This window comes from Rhinopithecus bieti, unplaced genomic scaffold (genome assembly GCF_001698545.2).
Source record: "Rhinopithecus bieti isolate Rb0 unplaced genomic scaffold, ASM169854v2 scaffold_10347, whole genome shotgun sequence".
NCBI lineage: Eukaryota > Metazoa > Chordata > Mammalia > Primates > Cercopithecidae > Rhinopithecus > Rhinopithecus bieti.
Genome location: NW_016806836.1, coordinates 3,841,934 through 3,861,103, shown reverse-complemented (window position 1 = coordinate 3,861,103; position 19,170 = coordinate 3,841,934). Strand labels below are relative to the sequence as shown.

General features: G+C 49.1%; 1 protein-coding gene across 1 annotated transcript in view; it reads right to left on the bottom strand.

The window, feature by feature from the left end:
- Positions 1-19,170, bottom strand: part of JPH2 (junctophilin 2) — a 79,040-nt gene that overhangs the window by 1,945 nt on the left and 57,925 nt on the right. Inside the window, exons 3-5 of the mRNA XM_017878034.1 lie at positions 4,879-4,997; positions 2,003-2,724; positions 1,108-1,202 (exon numbers count right to left, since the gene is read on the bottom strand). Of these exons, the coding sequence (XP_017733523.1) occupies positions 1,122-1,202; positions 2,003-2,724; positions 4,879-4,997 (922 nt within the window). The 3' untranslated portion in view covers positions 1,108-1,121. The remainder of the gene's footprint in view (positions 1-1,107; positions 1,203-2,002; positions 2,725-4,878; positions 4,998-19,170) is intronic.

Genomic DNA, 19,170 nt, shown 5'->3' with positions numbered 1-19,170 from the left:
TCTGATATTCAGCAGGTCACAAACAGGTCCCCGAGGCCTCTCCTGGCCCTGGCTGCCTGCCTGTTTATTTGCACATGCTGTTCCCTTTGCTGGTGCACTTATCTCTTCCCTCTTCATCCCCCACTGTCATCCGGTTCACTCCTTTTCACCCTTCAGGTCATGAAAGGCATCAGTGCCTGCAGGAAACATTGCCAGCGCCCCTGTGAAACATGGCACCTGCAGAGCTCAAGCGTTCACCCCCATGGCAGCACCTACCAGGCTGGCATTGTCATTGACTGTTTACATGGTGACAGCACAGACTCTCCTGGAGCTGATTAAGAATCTCTAGCCCAAACTAAGCTAGGATCACAAAGCGGGGCCTGGGGAAAAGGCAGAAACCCCGTTATTATCGCCAAGCATGGGATTGAGGCTGTGAAGGCTGGTTCCAGCAGGGGGAAGACTTTGTCTTGCAGATGCTTCATCTTGAGAGCAGTGAGGGCCACTCTCCTTCAGCCCAGCCCAGCCCACTCCACTTCATGGGAACTTATCCCAGCCCCCAGCTCCATCATGGGGAGAAAACTGAGAGGGAACCAATGGGCAGAGGAATGGGAGGAGGCTGGGGGACCAAGGGATTAAAGACTGAAGTGGGGCAGAGAGAAAGGGAGCACAGAGATGAGTGTCCCACCATCCCAGGTGAGCCTCAGTCTAGACCTGTTGTGTTTAATGTTTGAACTGCAAGACTTTTCTGTAATGAGCTCTAAGTTCAGGGTTACTTTCATTGTGTTCACCACATTCTTAGAGCAGCAGTGAGTCCCTGCGGTATACCCAGCTCCCACCAGAGCAGTACATGTTGGCCAAATGAATGAGTGAATGAAGCCCTCAGTGCTCACCTGACAGAGAGCAGGCGCTCTGCAAACACTGAGCTAATGAAGTAAGTGTGTGTGTGTGTGTGTGTGTGTGTGTTGGTATCAAATCACACTCTAGGTCCTGGCTTCTGCAGGTGGGTGGGCCTCAATCAGTCACAGGACTGTCATCCAAGTACCCGGTAGGTCCCTCCTCCCACCACCCTGGCTCAGAACTCCCCAGGGGCTCCTACCCCCAACCCCTCCTCCAGCCAGCTGGCTGCACCTGGTAGACGAGGGTCAGGTCAGGAGGTGAACGAAGAGGATGGCCAGGCCGATGTTCAGCAGGATCACCATGCAGATGAGGATGGTGTTGGGGACCTGGGAGCAGTAGAGAGAGGCTGCCTGAGTCCCCATGGCCTCTGAGACACCCCCCACCCAGGTCACAGCAAGGCTGGACAGAGCAAGAACTTCTGGACGGACCTTCCTAACAGCACTGCCATCTTGGTTCACTGTTGTATCCTGTCACCTGGATGGCAGACCATCACAGCTGAAAGGCCTCCGAGAAATAACCAAATCCCTCAGGGCCCAGGGAAGGACAAGATCACGCTCCAAGTCATATAGTATGTGAATCAGGCCTGGAACCCAGGTATCCTGCCTTCTTTACTGCTAATTCCCCTTGGGACACATTCTTCTGTCCCTCAGAGCCCAGCTTCAGTCTTTTTTGCTGCAGTTCCTAGCTCCCTGCCTCCCATAAGTCAGGAGGTCTATAACCCAAATCCTGTTGGGCCTTTCTTCCACCTCCAGGAAGCCCTCACTGCTACACCTTATAGCAGATGCTGCTGGTGCTCAGCCCAAACTCCCGACTGGGCAAATAGACCCACCCTTCAGCTGCTCAGGCTCCCAGCTGCCCCCTGCTCATGAGAACTGCCTCTGCCAATGGGATACCAGGTGCAAAGGCAGGAGGACTCCATGGGGACATTTATGCTCCAAAGTCCTCTGTGGACCAGGCCAAGGCTATACTCCCCTAATCCCCAGCCCTGCTGCATTTTCCCCTGCTCTATCCTGCTTCGGTCTCTCGCACCCAAGCAACCCCCAAATTCCCCGCGCATGAGTCCTGCCTCAAGCCCTGCTACCTCTAGGGAACCCGACCTTAGGCACACCTTCTCTGACAGCCTCACCTCTTCCACCTCCACCTCCGCCTCTGCCGCCAGCGTTGCCTCCTTCCGTGCCTTCTTCTTGGCCCCGGCCTTGGTCAGCCCTCGGGCCTCAGTCTTACGGGCCTTGGCCCTGGGCTCGGCTTTGGGGTTGATGGGCTTGGGCTCCAGCTTGGCGGGGGTCTCGCGTGCAGGCTCGGGGCCTCGGAGCGTGGGGGCCTGCAGCGGGGCGGTGGCCGGCGACGAGGGCGCGGACTCGGACCTGGAGACCTCGGGCTCGGGCTGGTCCTCGAAGGGCGGAGGCTCAGGCGGCATGGTGCGCACAGCATAGCTGTGGTAGCCCTGGTAAAGTGCCACCTCCGGCTCCCGCGACTGCGCAGGCGGCGCCTGCAGAGCCTCGATGGCCATACGCTCGGTGGCTGGACGCCCGGGGCTGCGGCGGCCCGCGGCCTCGGAAGGAGTGACTGGCCGGCTGCCCTCGCCGCTGGGCTCGCCGTTCCAGGAGCCCGGACTCAGCAGGCCGTCCTTGGATGCCCCGGGCCGGGGCCGCTTGGGCTGCGGGGGCGTCCCGGCAGGTGACGGGGGGCCACCCTCCGGCCGAGGGGTCTCACGCTCGTGCAGCTGAGGACTCTCGCGGGGCGGCTCTGGGAGGCCCGCTGCGCTGGCGCCCCGGTCGGGGGGCTCCAGCAGGCTCTCCGAGTTCTCCAGGATCTCCTGCAGCAGCCGGCGCTTCTGATATTCTGGACCTGCCAGGGGCACACAGGGAGGCTGGGTTCAAACCCGGCACTACTGTTGGGCGATCCTGGGCCAGCCACTTCACCTCTCGAGCCTTATTCATGGGCTCCGTAGTCACTTACATAGCACTGACCAAGTGCCAGGCACTGTTCTAAGCACTTTCCAAATATTAACTCATCGAATCCTTGTAGTAACCCTATGAAGTTGATGCTACTGTGAACCTCAAAGGGAGGCTCTGAGAGGTTACACCACTTGCCCAAAGTCACACAGCTGTCTAAGGGCAGAGCCAGGACTAGTACCCAGCAGTCTGGCTCCAGGGGCGATGCCCTTTACTATGGCACGAGTCTCTTTCCATTCCCTTATCTGAAACATGGGCCTGATCATACGTATTTTATAAATATGAATGGAAGGATTGAGAAAATGTATGTCAAAGGCGGAGCTCAGGGTCCGGCACCGGCATAGACCAGCAGGGGGAGCGCTGTGACCAGAAGTGAGGGATCCTCCCAGGCACAGGTTTTCGCTCCTAGGTTTTCCATCTGGCCTCCTTTGGCCTCCTTTCTGCAGCCAGGATCACGTTTAGAAAACGCACATCTGATCATGTCATTAACTTAAATTTTAAAATGTTTAATTAACATTAAAACATGGCTGGGCATGGTGGCTCACGCCTGTAATCCCAGCACTTTGGGAGGCTGAGGACGGATCACAAGGTCAGGAGATCGAGACCATCCTGGCCAACATGGTGAAAACCCTGTCTCTCTAAAAATACAAAAATTAGCTGGGCGTGGTGGCCTGTGCCTGTAGTCCCAGCTACTCAGGAGGCTGAGGCAGGAGAATTGCTTGAACCAGGGAGTCGGCAGTTATAGCGAGTGAGCCGAGATCGCACCACTGCACTCCATCCTAGCGACAGAGTGAGACTCCATCTCAAACAAACAAACAAACAAACAAAAAACAAAACCTTCATTGCAGAGAATGCCCACCTCTGTCCCTTAGGGGCTCCCACCACTCTATCCATGTGCCAGATCTCTACCAAGGCCAGGAGGTCCTCCTTACTCTGCAGCCTTGATTCTCGGGACCCACGGCCTACTTTGTGATCTGGCTTCCTGGCATGCCGCTCTGTCCGAGTTTCTGTGCCTCTGTGCCTCCTCCACTCATCCCACCCAGCACTATCTGGCGCAGCAGCTCTCAGAGTGCGGTCTCAGACTAGCAGCAGCCGCATTGCCTGATCCTTAGAAATGCACATTCATTCATGGGCTCCACCTGAGACCTACTGAGTCAGAAACTCTGAGGGTGGGCCCAGAAATCTGTGTCAAATTTGAGACCCACTGACTTGATAGACTCTTGTTCAGCCTGCAAGATTCAGCTCAAATGGCCTCTCCTGAGGGCAGCCTTCTCTAACACTTCCTCTTGCCTGCTTCCGGTGAGCTCCCTCTGCTCCCATTCTAACCACACAGTGCTCATCCTGCTGTGCGAAATGGAACCGTAATCATGAGACAACAGCCACAGTCACTGAGAGCTTACTGAGGACTGGGAATGTACCTTACATGCATGTAATCCATCCACAAAAGAAGCAGGTACAGTTCTTACTCCCATTTTACAGATCAGGAAACTGAGGTTTACTGAGGTTTACAGAGGTTAAACACCTCACTCAAAGTCTCACAGCTGGGAAGCAGCGGAATCAGGGTTTGAACGAATGCAGAGTCTGCTTATTGTACCCCTAGCTCTGTTGTTTTTGTGACTCTCTGCTCCCCTAGATTTTGGACCCCACTTATATAACCCCAGAGCCTGGCACAGTGCCTGACACATGGACAATGCTCAATGCTCGACTGAAACTGTCGGGCAAGTGCAAGAAGCCATTTTTCCTTCTCATCCACCAGTGACTTCTCCTCTCTAAGCTTCACCAGCTCCAACTGTCTTCCCTGCTCAGATCAGAGAAAAGACCACTTGGAGTGCCTCTGCTGCCCTCCCCACGAGCTCAGCATGAAGGCAGAGATGTGTCTCCCCACCTACCCCTGCATCATCCCATCCCACATTTGCACCATGCTCCAGTTTCCGAGAGTCACGGGCATCCAGGAAACCACTTGGGCATCTCAGATTCCAGTAAGCAAAGAAAAGCACCCACCCTAGGGATAGCCCTACCCTGCCCATCATTCCCTGGCTGGCCCTACCTGGCTGGTAGAAGTCCGGAGCCAGCTCCCTGGCCAAAGTGCGAGCAATGTTGGACTCCTGGTTGGCAGCCAGGGCGGCCTGTTCCGCTGCCTCAGCTTTGGCCTTGGCGTGGCTTGTCCTATGGAGACAAAGTGGCAGAAGACTCAGGATCCTTGCAGAGAACCAGCCTTCTGCCTCTTCTCCCCAACCCACAAAGAGACATGCTAAACAGAGTGTTCTTTCACTCAGGCAGTCAATGAATATTTATTGAGCCTCATGGCCCAGACTGCTATGCATTCTCCAGATCATTTCTTCTTCTTTCTGAGCACACAGATAGACTACCTTTCCCAGTCTCCCTTGCGGTTAGGTGTGGTCAAGTGACTGAGTTCTGGCCAGTGCATTATGGGAAGACATCATGTATGCTATTTGCAGGCTTGGCCCATAAAAACCTCTGTGACTTCTCTTTTTCCCCCAGCATTGCTGGTTGAATGTGGAGCAGGCTGAGTCCCCAGAATAGGGGACTTAACCTCTGTGTCACAGTTCCCTTTGGCAGTGTGGTGAAGCCTATGGAATCCTTCTCAGAATAATGTTTTCAAATGCACACAATACATAGGATTACAAAAGGATGCAGTTACTTCACATACTGTTTCCAAAATATTTAAAACAACACATTTGTAAAATAATAATCTATATCTTTATAATCACATTAAACAAAATATCAGGTCTGTTAACTACTGTAGTTTTAAAGTATAGATTAGCATAAAGGATATTTCAAGGATATCTAATTACAACATGTAATATGACATGAAAATATGTGAGATTTCTGTTGGTGACAAAGTCACAGCTGCTACTACTACTATTATGGTTTATTGCCTATTTCCACAATTGAAGAGAAGGCTACATTTCAGTTGGAGATAATAAAAATATAGATGTAGCTTTTCCCATTGTAGTGGGTACTTCTGGTGCCCTATGCAGATCCCTTCACTGGGCAAATGTGCCCACCCCCGGCTGATGTGAGTGTTGGCTGCTAATGGCTCCTGACTACCCCAGAGAATTGTAGCCCATAGAAGCCACCTTGTTCCAGAAGTTAAAATGCTGCCCTGCCTACCCCTAAACCCAGGCAGACCATACCAATGACTGGTACTGGTCAGCCTCCTCTTGCCTCAAGAGGAAGGAACTTCAGCTGCAGCAAGTACAATCCACGCTCCAGAGCTCCCCGTGGACTGGCTGAAGCAGGTCTCCAGCTGAGACCACATCTTTGCTCAGCTCCTTCCCTACGCCATCCTGTGTGTCATTCATTCCCCTCTCTCCTGAAAGCCTCCCTCAATAAATCACTTACACAAGAATCCCCACTTCAGGCTCCACTTCTGGGGAATCTAACCCTCACCATCCAAGTTCATGGATACCTGAAATCTATCCACAGACCCTCCCATGGACTCCAAGTTAAGAAATCTGAGCCCGGCCAGGCGCGGTGGCTCAAGCCTGTAATCCCAGCACTTTGGGAGGCCGAGACGGGCGGATCATGAGGTCAGGAGATCGAGACCATCCTGGCTAACACGGTGAAACCCCGTCTCTACTTAAAAAATACAAAAAATTAGCCGGGCGTGGTGGCGGGCATCTGTAGTCCCAGCTACTCGGGAGGCTGAGGCAGGAGAATGGCGTAAACCCAGGAGGCGGAGCTTGCAGTGAGCCGAGATCGCGCCACTGCACTCCAGCCTGGGCGACAGAGCAAGACTCCGTCTCAAAAAAAAAAAAAAAAGAAATCTGAGCCCATAAAATGATTGCGTGGAGCAAAGCCCCTTCCCACAGCCCCACAGTTGCATGTGACAGGAGCAAATCTTAAACATTCATTGTATTAAGTACCTGAGATTTGGGGGATGTCTGTTTCAGCTATCAGCCTAGCTTAACTCACAGAAGAACCCACTAAAGTAATAACAGTTCAGTTTCTGAACTGGCCAGGCATGGTTCTAAAGAAGTTATGAAGATTATCTCATATGCTCATTCTAATGGCTTAGGAAGCTGGTGCTGTTATTACTATCCCTATTTTACAGTAAAGAAAATTGAAGCGCAAACAGGTTAAGCAATTTGCCCAAGGTCACAGAGTCCTGAAGTGCAGGAGCTGGGATTTTGAACCCAGGCAACGTAACTCTAGGGCAGTGGTGTCCAATCTTTTGGCTTCCGTTGGCCACACTGGAAGAAGAAGAATTGTCATGGACCACACAGAAAATACACTAACAATAGCTGATAAGCTCAAAAAAAAAAAAAAAACAAATCACACACAAAAAATCCCATACCATTTTAAGAGAGTTTACGAATTCGTGTTAGGCGGCACTGAAAGCCGTCCTGGACTGCATGCAGCCCACGGGTTAGACAAGCTTGCTCTATACCAGCAGCTGAGCATGTGCCAGAGCCTCTGCCAGGAGCTAAGCATGGCCAGGAACTGAGGACAGACTCTGTGGTCCAGAAAGGCCACTGTCAGATGAGGGAGCTGGCTAGTAAACAGACACAAAAACTATTTAATAAAATGCAATGAAATAAAAAGTACCTAATTATAATTGTGAAATATGCCGCGAAGGAGGAATAGAGAATACAACGAAAATGCAGGACAGAAAGACTTAATGTTGATGGGTGGTGGAGGTGGGCTGGTCAGGAAAGGATTCCTTGAGGAAGTTGACATTTGAGTTGAGACTTGAAGAAACACATACATTAGGCCCATAAGAGGTGGGTGGGTCAATGAACCGGGTAGACAGAAGGGCACGTGCAAGGACTCTGAGACTGAGGAAGAGCTTGGTGCCTTCGATGAGTTTCAAAGCCAAGTCAGAGTGTCCACTCTCTACAGATGAGCTAATTCCTTGGGGAGTTGTGTGTGTGTGTCTTTATCTCAGTCTCCAGCAGAGAACTGGGTGCACAGTAAGGAGGATAAATTCCCTTAAGCTTCAACTATGTGCCAGGCCCTTTATCCCTTCCAAACTTCAAAACTGTGAGTAGTGAGGTAGTGTTTACCTGTGCCTACTTCACAGGTGGGGAAACAGGTTCAGAAACGTGTCTTGCTCAAGGAAACAAAATAAAGTTAATATTTACAAAGCACTTAATACATGCCAAGGGCTTTACAGAAATTAACGTATTTAACCCCTCAATAACTCTACAGGGTAGATGTTATTCCCATCATCCCTCTCTACAGAGGAGACATCCAAGGCACAGGAGGGTTCTAAAGAACCCAGGCCAGCACAGTGGCTCGGGCCTGTAATCCCAGCACTTTGGGAGGCTGAGGCAGGAAGATCACTTGAGCTCAGGAGTTCAAGACCAGCCTAAGCAACATAGCAAGACCCTGTCTCTACTAAAATTAAAAAAAAAAAAAAAAAAAAAAAAAAATAGCCAGGTGTGGTGGCGCACGCCTGTAGTCCCAGCTACTCAGGAGGCTGAGGTGTGGGGGATTGCTTGAACCTAGGGGATCAAGGCTGCAGTGAGCTATTATCGCACCATTGCACTCCAGCCTGGGCAACTGAGCAAGACCGTATCTCAAAAAGAAAAAAAGAATCCACCCAAACTTACACAGCTAGTAAGTACCAGAGTAAGGATTCAAACCAAAGCATTCCGGGATCTAGAGTCTGCATCCTAACCACAAGTTCAATTTCCACTCAATAGCAAGCAGCAGAGTAAGATTCGAAACCTGGAGCTATCTGATTTCCAAGCCCCTGCCTCTCCACTATGCCATATTGCCACAGTAATGTTAACTGAATGAATGAATACATGGCTGAAGGCACACATGCAGGCGTGCACATATGTAGGGGCAAGGAGGCAGCCTAGGGAAGAGTTAAGAGCACATAGTTTTGGAATTAGAAGCCCTGGATTCCAATTTGGGCTCTGCCAAGGCCAGAGACAGAATGAGCTGACCAAGGCACTCACTTCAGGGGCAAAATTTACGGGGCTGCCAAAAAACTCAGTGATCAAGAGGAATCACATTTTAATGCAATATTTTAAAAGTCAAAATTAATGCAAAAATAAATCCTTGATGAACAACCTATGGAGAAAATTTTAAATAAAGCCTGGATTGGACCCTGCACTTGGATCCCTCACTTACTCACTCACCTCACCCCACTGGGACTCTAGGACCTTGGGTGCACGCATAGCTTTACCTCTCTGTACCTCAGTTTCTTCATCTGTAAAGTGGAGATAGTAATTCTCCCCTCTTGAACTTGCTGTGAAAACTAAGTGACAGAGAACATGTGAAAGTGTTTAGCCTTGAGGATGATGATGACGACAATGATGACGGGGTGTTGGTGGCGGTGGTGAAAGAGGAGGAGGAGAATGACATTTGTACATCAAAACTGAGTGTGCTACATGCATATCCCCAGGCTTATTTTTGCCTACATGTGAGTATGTGTGAGACAAAGTTCCAAACTTTTTAGAGCCACTTCTCTGGGAACCTGAAACCCCAGGAGGGAGGAGGAGGGAAAGGGCTGGATAAGCCTTCAAACTGAGAAAATGCCCCTTTTTTTGGTCATGTGAGCGGAAGGATGCCCGCTTTCTGATGCCTTTGGAAGCTGTGCCGAGGACTCCTCAGGCAGGAAAGGCAGCCTCTCCCCACAGCCCTGGAAGACCCTGGAGGACCAACTGTGTACAGCCAGAACAGGGGCAGCCACACAGCCCAGGGCAATGAGGGCTGCTGTGCTGGAAGGAGGCACACTCTGTCCATCTCCAACCGCCTGGCCCGCTGCATCCTATCAGCGTTTCTCCCCCGTCCCATGCTCCCAGTCTCTGATCCCAGCCTTCAGGCCAGGAATCCCGGTGTTCTTCAGCACCCTCCCTTCCCACCTCCTTCCATATCCACAGCCCATCAGTCACCAACGCCGGTCTCTCTGGCTCCCTTTTTAACTCTTGAACCCTCTGCCACTCCTCCTGCACCCCCTCCCGTGTGTCTCCCCTGCCTGCCAGCTCACTCCTACAGCTGCTCCTGCACACAGCGGCTCAGCGAGCCTGCTTAACCACACACCCGTGGCCTCACCCCTTGCTTCAAATCTTTGCAAGTCTTCCTACTGTGCTCACAATAAAACCCTAACTACTGAGTATGGCCTTCAAGGCTCTCCAGACCCTTGCCCGAGGCAGTCTGGATGGGGTATACCAGCAGCTCACAGGGTGAAGGGCAGGCAGAATCACTGTGGCGGGGAGGCTATTGTTTCTAGGCCAGGGCCTCTCGTAATGCAGTCCGTGACCCCCACGCAATATCCTCATCACCCGGAAGCTCAGAAATACAAATTCGCAGGCTCTGCCCAGACGGACTCATTGGAATTTGAAGGGAACGAGCCGAGGAATCTGTGTTTTATACTCCAGATCCTGACTAAAGTTTGAGAAGCACATGTTCTGCAGAGAGTAAAGCTAGCTCCATCTTGAAGTTGTTCCCAGCCTTCTCCGCCCCCTATAGGAGTCCTGCATGTTTTCCTTTCAGCACCAAGGTCCCTCCCTGAATCAAGGCCCTGCTGGGGAAATGCAGGAAGCATTTCCTGACCACTCACCATCTCTGGATCCGTGCCTCTGGGTGAGGGTCTGGAGGATGGCTCTGACCCTGCTTGGGGGAAGGGAGCAGTCACTGGGGCTGGGGGAGGAACAGGGAGACTCTTCTTGATTTCATTCGGATTAACTTTCGTCAGCAGGGTTAAAAATAAGGCTGGTGTTTCTGGGATAGGAGCAGGGCTATCACCCAATAGAGCCACTTCTAGAAGCTCCCGCCCCACCCTGGCCTCCTTTCCCCATCTCTCCTCCCAGGCCCCTAACTGCCTGGCTGTTTACCAGTTGTCTCCACCAGGCATTGGTGGCCTCATGGGGCTAAAGGGGGACACACTCACTGGACTTGCCCCGACTCTAGGCCTTTGCTTAGGCTGTTCCCCCACCTGGAAGGCTCTCTCCCTCCTGCCACGATCCTGGTCTTAAAGAGTCAGTTTAAGACCTACCTCTATGTATTGGTTAATTAATTTAGTACAACTTTATGGAGTGCTTACTATGTGCTAGGCACTTTTCTGGGCACTGAAGACATAGAGGCAAACTGAACATCCAAAAATCCCTTGTATCATCAGGCACAGTGGCTTACGCCTGTAATCCCAACACTTTGGGAGGCTGAGGCAGGAGGATCACTTGAGGCCAGGAGTTTCAGACCAGCCTGGGCAACACAGCAAGACCCCAATTCTATCTTAAACAAAAATAGGAAAAAAGGAAGAAAAGAAACAAAAATCCCTTGCAGAGGTTACATTCCAGGACATGGGTCAGCAGATGACAGTGGTAGGCTAAACCCAGCCTGCTGCCAGCTTTTGTACCACCCATGAACTAAGAATGGTTTTCATATATTTGAATGGTTAGAAAAAAAAAACAAAAGTAAGGGCCAGGCATGGTGGCTCACGCATGTAATCCCAGCACTATGGGAGGCTGAGGCAGGTGGATCACTTGAGGCCAGGAGATCAAGACCAGCCTGGCCAACATGGTGAAATGCTGTGTCTACAAAAAAATACAAAAATCAGCTGGGTACGGTGGTGCGCACCTGTAGTCCCAGCTACTTAGGAGGCTGAGGCAGAGAATCACTTGAATCTGGGAGGCAGAGGTTGCAGTGAGCCAAGATTGCACCACTATACTCCAACTCCAGCCTCAGCAACAGAGTGAGACTCTGGCTCAAAAAAAAAAAAAAAGAAAGTAATATTTTGTTACACACGAAAATTACATGAAATCCAGATATCCATGTCCCTATAAACAAAATTTTGTTGAAACACAGCTATGCTCATTCATATTGTCTATAGTTAAGTAGTTGCCATACAGACCATATGACCTACAAACACCAAAATATTTACCATCTAGTCCTTTACAAAAGTCTGCCGACCCCTGTACTCAATGTATTCACTCAATGAATGTCTCCTCTACTATTATGATGAATAATATTAATCTTGGCTTTTGTTGAGCACTCTGTGACCAGCCTTAATGCCATGGCCTCCTGTGTAAATACATATGGCCTCACAGAGCTGGAGGCACATTCTCAAGATCACACACTACAAAGTGAACCTGCCCAGGCTCTTACCCATGACACCAAGCTGCTGCCTTCCTGGTACCACCTCTGAGGCAGGTCCATCATCTGCTGGGACCAAGGATGGGAATGAATAGGACCCAGCAGATGCCTGGGGAGTTCACAGCCTAATGCAGCCCTGCCAGGTCAATCAGGCAACATTTCTGGAAGTCCATGGATGAGCAGAGGCTCAGAGCAAAGTCTATAAACCACATGGTGGAGTGGCAAAGCAGGGGTAACTCCACCCAGGTTGCCTGGGTGCAGACCCTGGCTCTGCTCATCACCTTGAGCCCAGTCTCCTCATCTGTAAAATGAGACTAATAAGGGCATGTGTCTCCAAGGAATGGTGTAAGGAGTAAATTAGTTACAGTCATGTGGCTCAGAACACAAGAAGTGCTACTACCTAAGGGCTTGTTACATAAAATGAGAAGTGCAGTTTTAGCCTGGGCAACACAGTGAGACCCCGTCTCTACAAAAAAATAAAATAAAAACATTAGCCAGGCATAGTGGCTAATGGTCCCCACTACTTGGAAGCCTGAGGTGGGAGGATCGCTTGAGCCCGGGAGGTCAAGGCTGCAGTGAGCTATGATTATGCCACTGCACTCCAGCCTGGGTGACAAAGCAAGACCCTATCTCAGAAAAGAAAAGAAAAGAAAAGAAAAGAAAAGAAAAGAAAAGAAAAGAAAAGGCACAGTGTTTTGAAGGGGACTGAAACAAAAATCCTGAATGTCCTAAATGCCACTGAATTGTTCACTTTAGTATAATAATAATAATTAAAAAACCCTGCAGCCCAGGAATCCCATGGTAGGTTTGGATGATGGGGGCAGATAATCTGGGTCCCTAGCTCAGGCCACTGCCAGCCTCTCTGGAGGCTGCTGAAGTGGTTACAGGGAAAGTGCTGCCCAGCATCTTCCTGAGGTGGGGATGCTTCCGACGTCACTGCCCTACCCTCTCCCAAAATAACCCCTCATCCCCAGCTCTGGCTGGTCATGGCCATTTCCCCCAGAACAACCATGATCGGGCTAATCTAGAGGAAGGACCACAGCTGGGTGTCCAGCCACTGGCCCAGAGAGCTCCCTAGGAGAAAGCCCCCTCCGTTCCCAAGGATGCAGGTGCAGTCAGGGAACGCTGACCCATGGGACCTTCCTCTCTCCACCCAGGACTCCATTCATTCTCATTCGGCAAATATGTGCTGAGCCCCTGCTATCTGGAGCCCAGAAATTGGTGCTAGAGACATGGACAGTGGTCAATGAGGCAGGCAGTGCCCTACTGGGAAGCCCCTCACAAGAGGGGTTAAGGGCACAAACCCAAGTCCAATTCATAGCACCATCATCTAGATATCTGACCTTTCCTCTCTGACCTCAGTTTCTTCAATTCAGAAATGGGGACAAGAATACTAATCTCACAAAATTACTGGGAGTCTGAAATGAGATAGCACAAACGTGCTTAGCATAAACTGAGCACATAACAAATATTAGCTATCATTATTGTTTTTGTTACTATTATAACAATGCTTACCAGCATTCACTTCCAAAATTCTATCATTTGCCAACAAATGGATGTGTCATCTAAACATCATTTCAGGGTTCACCCACATTGTAGCATGCATTCCTTTTTATTGCCAACTAATATTCCATTGTGTGGATAAACCGTATTTTGTTTACCTGTTCAATAGTTGATGGACATTAGGGTTGTTTCCACTTTTTGGTTATTTTGAATAATGTTGCTATGGAAATCTATGTATAGGTTTTTCAGTGGACATGTTTTCATTCCTCTTGAGTATATACCTAGGAGCAGAATTGCTGCGTCCTGTGGTAACTCTATGTTTAACCTTTTGAGGATCTGTCAAACTGGTCTTGAGATGGCTGTATCATATTATGTTCCATTGGTAACACATGAGAGTTCCAGTTTCTCCACATCATCCCTAATACTTGATATCATCCTTCTTCTTCTTCTTTTTTTTTTTTTTTTTTTTTGGAAACAGAGCCTCGCTCTGTTGCCCAGGCTGGAGTGCAGTGGCACAATCTCAGCTCACTGCAACCTCCGCCTCCCGGGTCCAAGTGATTCTCCTGCCTCAGCCTCCCGAGTAGCTGGGATTACAGGCATGCACCACCATGCCAGGTTGATTTTTTTGTATTTTTAGTAGAGACAGGGTTTCATCAGGTTAGCCAGGATGGTCTCATCTTCTGACCTTGTGATCCACCCACCTTGGCTTCCCAAAGTGCTGGGATTACAGGCAGGAGCCACCGCGCCTGGCCCATCCTTCATTTTGATTGTTGCCATGCTAGAGGTTTGGGAAGTGCCATCTCGTGGTTTTGATTTGCATTTTCCTGATGGCTAATGAGGTTGAGCATCTATGTGCTTCATGGCTGCTTGTATGTCTTCTTAGGATAAATGTCTATTCAGATTCTTTGCCAGATTTTAATTGGATTTTTTCATTTTTATTATTGAGTTGTAAAATTTCTTTGTATATTCTTACGCAAGTCACTTACCATATATATGATTTGCAAATATTTTTCCCATTCTCTGGGCTCTTTTCACTTTTTTCCTTTGAAGTACAAAAGTTATTTTATTTTAATGAAGTCCAATTTAGCTATCTTTTGTGACTTGTGCTTTGAGTGTCATAGCTAAGAAGGTTTTGCCTAACCCAAGGTCATAACAATTTACTCTTATATTTTCATCTAAGAATTTTATGGTTTTAGTTCTTACATTTAGTTCTATGAACACTGTTTCTAATAAGAAAAAATGGGAAATAACCTAACGGCTCATCCCACCCTATGAGGTAGATACCACCACCACTTTACAGAAGAGGAAACTGAGGCACAGGGAGGTTAGGTCATTTGCTCATTCTTGTTATAATCAAAGTAACAATGAAGGCAGACATGGCCCCTTCTCTTGAAGGATGTAGAGTCTGCTAAGAGAGATAAGACGAAGTAAAAAGTCTTGAGTACAGAACGAGACTATGGGGCAGGAGAAAGCCCACGGGGTGGGTGACATGTTCATAATTTGTATTTTATTATTTCTATATTGTAAATATAATATATACTGTATATACTATAAAAATAAAATGGCTTCCTAAAAGAACATTTTGGAAAATGAGCATTTTTTAAAATAAAAAATTGCTATTAACATTTTCATCTTTTTCTTTTTAAAATTTTTTTTAAAGAGAAGAGTCTTGCTCTTTTGCCCAGGCTTGGGTGCAGTGGTGCAATCACAGCTCACTGCAACCTTGAACTCCTGGGCTCAAGCGATCCTCCCACCTCAGCCTCCCAAGTAGCTCAGATTACAGGGGCACGTCACTGTACCCGGTTAACATGGTACATTCCAAGTTGGTCAGGAACACAGCTGCATGACTGTGGGTGACTTATTGAAATTCTCTGTGCTTTGATTTTTCCATCTGTAAAATGAGGTTATGAAGAGCCCCTATCTCACAGGTTTGTGGGGATTAGAGAGATAACTGACTGGCAGAAAGCACTGGGAACAGGGCCTGGCACACAGCAAGCTCGATGCAGATTTGTTCTAGTTGAGGTGAGGAGTAAGGGTGGTGTTGGGGATTCTGAGGTTGGGGGGCTGTGATATCCCTCAGGCCCTGTGTAGAACCTCTCCATCTTGGAAGCTCCACTGAAATCCCCCAGCCTCCAGCTGGAGCGAAGCCTCCTCCGGTGAGGGAGTGGGTGTGTGAGCTCTCAGCCTAGAAGACCAGGCAAAGTAATAAGAGTTGCTGCTTACCGGCCGGGCGTGGCAGCTCACGCCTGTAATCACAGTACTTTGAGAGGCAGAGGCAGGTGGATCACTTGAGGTCCGGAGTTTGAGACCAGCCCGGCCAACGTGGTGAAACCTTGTCTCTACTAAAAATACAAAAATTAGCTGGGTGCAGTAGTGCGCATCTGTAATCCCAGCTACTCGAGAAGCTGAGACAGGAGAATTGCTTGAATCCAGGAGGCAGAGGTTGCAGTGAGCCGAGACTGCGCCACTGGGCGACAGAGCCAGGCTGGGCGACAGAGCCAGGCTGTCTCAAAAAAAAAGAGAGGTGCTGCTTACTGAGAGCTAACTATGCACCAGACACTCAGCCAAAGGTATCGGCTGAATAATGGCCCCAAAGATATTTGGTCCCACTGTCTGGAACCTACGGATGTTACCTTCTATGACAAACAGGGCTTTGCGGGTGTGATTAAATTAAGGATCTTGAGATTGAGAGATCATCCTGGATTAGACAGGAAGGCCCTAAATGTAACCGCAGGTGTCCTTACAAGAGGGAGATTTAATAACAGAAGAGGAGAAGCCGATGTGATGATGGGAGCAGAGATGGGAGTGATGTGTTTTGAAGACAGGAAGGTACCATAAGCTCAGGAACGCAGGGAGCCACTAGGGGTTGAAAAGGCAAGCGCAGAGATCCTCCCCTTCAAGCCTCCAGAAGGAAATCTGATTTTAGACTTCCAACCTCCAGAACTGTCAAAGAATAGATCTGTATTGTTTTAAGCCACCGAGTTTGTAGTAATTTGTTACTGCAGCAACAAAAGAAAACAAAACAACCTGTGTGATCTCATGCCCTCAAAATGATGCACTTCACAGCGGAAGAAACGCAGGCTCAGAAAATCATTTGCCCATGGCTCATAGCTAGCAAGTCCAGAGCTGGCTCAAGCCCAGACCCAGGTCTCCCTGGCACCAAAGCCTTTGCTGACCCCTGCATCTGCTGCATCACTTCAGTTCATGCCCACTTTCCACAGGGCCCAGCAGCTGTGGTTGCCTCAGCCCAGCCTCGTCCCCCAGGGATATCAAGGAGGCCCCTGAGTTTGACATTCCTGATATTCCTGCTGCCTGTCTGAGAGGGCCTGGGGCTGGGTTACCAGCATGTTCCCCACATCCTTCACATCTGCAAGAAAGTCTGGTTCTCTGGGGCCTGGCATCGCCTGGCTGACTGCAGGACGGAGGTCTGACTGCACTTTGGCAACCAATGAAATGACAAGGAGGGAACTTCACGCCTTGCTCCTCCCCCACCAACCAACAGAGTATTGGACCCTGCAGTTCAATCTGGATCTAGCTGCCAGCAAAGAGGCTTTCACTGCATGAGTTGACAGAGCGCTTCAAAACCACACAGGGAAACTTCCTTTTCAAAAAATCTATGCCTGATTTTAAAATTTTACAAACTACAAAAACCATCATGTTAAAGCAACAATGCGCTGAAGTTACTTCGCTAACACAATAGCTATTTTAGCTTTTGAGACTTCCTTGTCTGTTCAGGTGTGAACCTATTATTTTTTCCTTTTTTTGGGGGGCCCCTCCATTTATAACACAATGTACACACCTATTTTTTATCAGGGCTGTGAACACAATAAAGATTCCATTTTTGAGGCGTGGTGGTTAATGGCATGGAATCTGAAGTCACGCTGTGTGGGTGTGAATCTCTGATTTACTACCTTTCACCTAGAAAAGTCACTTAGTCCCTCTGTGCATTGGTTTTCTCTTCTTAAAAGTAAGAGATGCCAGGCATATTTCTCAGATGGCTCCTGTATTCCCATCCTAGTGTAATCCCTTCCCCCTGAGTGTGGGCTGGACCTAGAGACATGCATCTAAAGAACAGAATATGCAAAAGTCATGGGAGGTCACGTCCATGATTCGTTTAGACTGTGGCTTCTCTCTTGCCACCAGAGTCTCTTGCTGGCTTTGCTGAAGCAAGCTGCCATATTGGAGAGGAATTGAGCCCCTCGGTCTAATAGGCTGCAAGAAACTGGATCCTACCAATAACCACGTGTTTGAGAAATGGATCTTTCCCTGGTGGAGCTTTCAGATGAGACCACAGCCCTGGCCAATACCTGGACTGCAGCCTGAGAGAGACCCTGAGTCAGAGGACTCAGCCACCATGCCCTGATACCTGACCTGCAGAACTGTAAGACAACAAATGTGTGTTGTTTTAAGCTGCTCTGTGTGGGGATAATTTTTTATGCAGTGATAGGTAACTAACACAGTGGGGATAATAATAGTGCCTAGATCATAGGGTAATGAAAATTAAATGAGTTAATGGCCACAAAGGGCTAAGAACAGTGCCTTGCACTCTTCTTAAGCACTATAGAAGTGTTAGCTGTTCCTGTCATACTTTTATAATTTACTCACTGAAGTAATTTTCCATGTTTCCATATACTGACATTTATCATTTAATTGTTCAACCATTTTTTTTCTTTAAAAATCTAGCATCTACATATTTTTGTGCTACTGATTCCCCTTCTGGGAATGTGACCAACAGATATACTCAAGTTGTATACAATGATACATGTACAAGTCCCAAATGACTTCTGGAAACTTTTGTCCCCATAACCATCATTCACTTCTTTATCTGGTGAACTCCTACTCATCCTTCAGGACCCTTCCCCAGGAAAGCTTACCCTAACTGCCAGCTGTCTGCTCTTACCATCTGTTGCACTTAGCTGCCAGGTGACTTTGCCTTTCTCTGATTAGTCCGTGAGCTCCACGGTATTTATTGTAACACTGTAACAGCAAAAGATTGGAAACAAAGCCAAGTCCAGCAGTACGGAGCTGGAGCTGGTTAACTAAATTATGGCATAGCCATTTGAAGGAGTAATATGTAGCCAATCCTAGGAATAAGATTGATTTCTATGTATGACAAAGAGTGAATTCCAAGATATGTTAAGTCAGGTAGCAAGGTGTAAAAGAATTTCTATTGTATGTAACATTTGTGTAAACAGACAGACAACCTGTTTGCTCTTCTATATAGAGAATTATAATACAGGTTGCCCACTGGGAATGAGGTGGAAGGGAGGAAGACAGACAGACAGACAGACACACACACAGATATTTGGGCTGGTTATTTTCCTTCTGCCCCATCTCCTCCTCTTGCCCCACCCCCATCCATTCCCCACCTAGCTGTGTGCCCAGGGAGATCGTCTGTACAGCCTGCTTCACCAGCACCCTTGCTCAGTGGTTTCCAGTGTGCCCAGTCAATTGGCGGCCCCAGTAAGAGGCTGGAGAGGGCTGGGTGTCTATTCCACTTCTCCCTCTTCCTGCCGGGCTCCCTCCTCCACAGCTGCAGCTCTCACTGCCCCCCACCACCCCCCTCCACACCTGCAGCTCTCACCCACACCCACCGCCTCTCTCCACAGCTGCAGCTCTCACTGCCCCCCACCACCCCCTACACACCTGCAGCTCTCAACTACCCCCACCGCCCCTCCCACAGCTGCAGCTCTCACCCACCCCACCCCCCCCTCACAGTGCGCTCTCACCCACCCCCACCGCCCCCCTCCACAGCTGCGGCTAC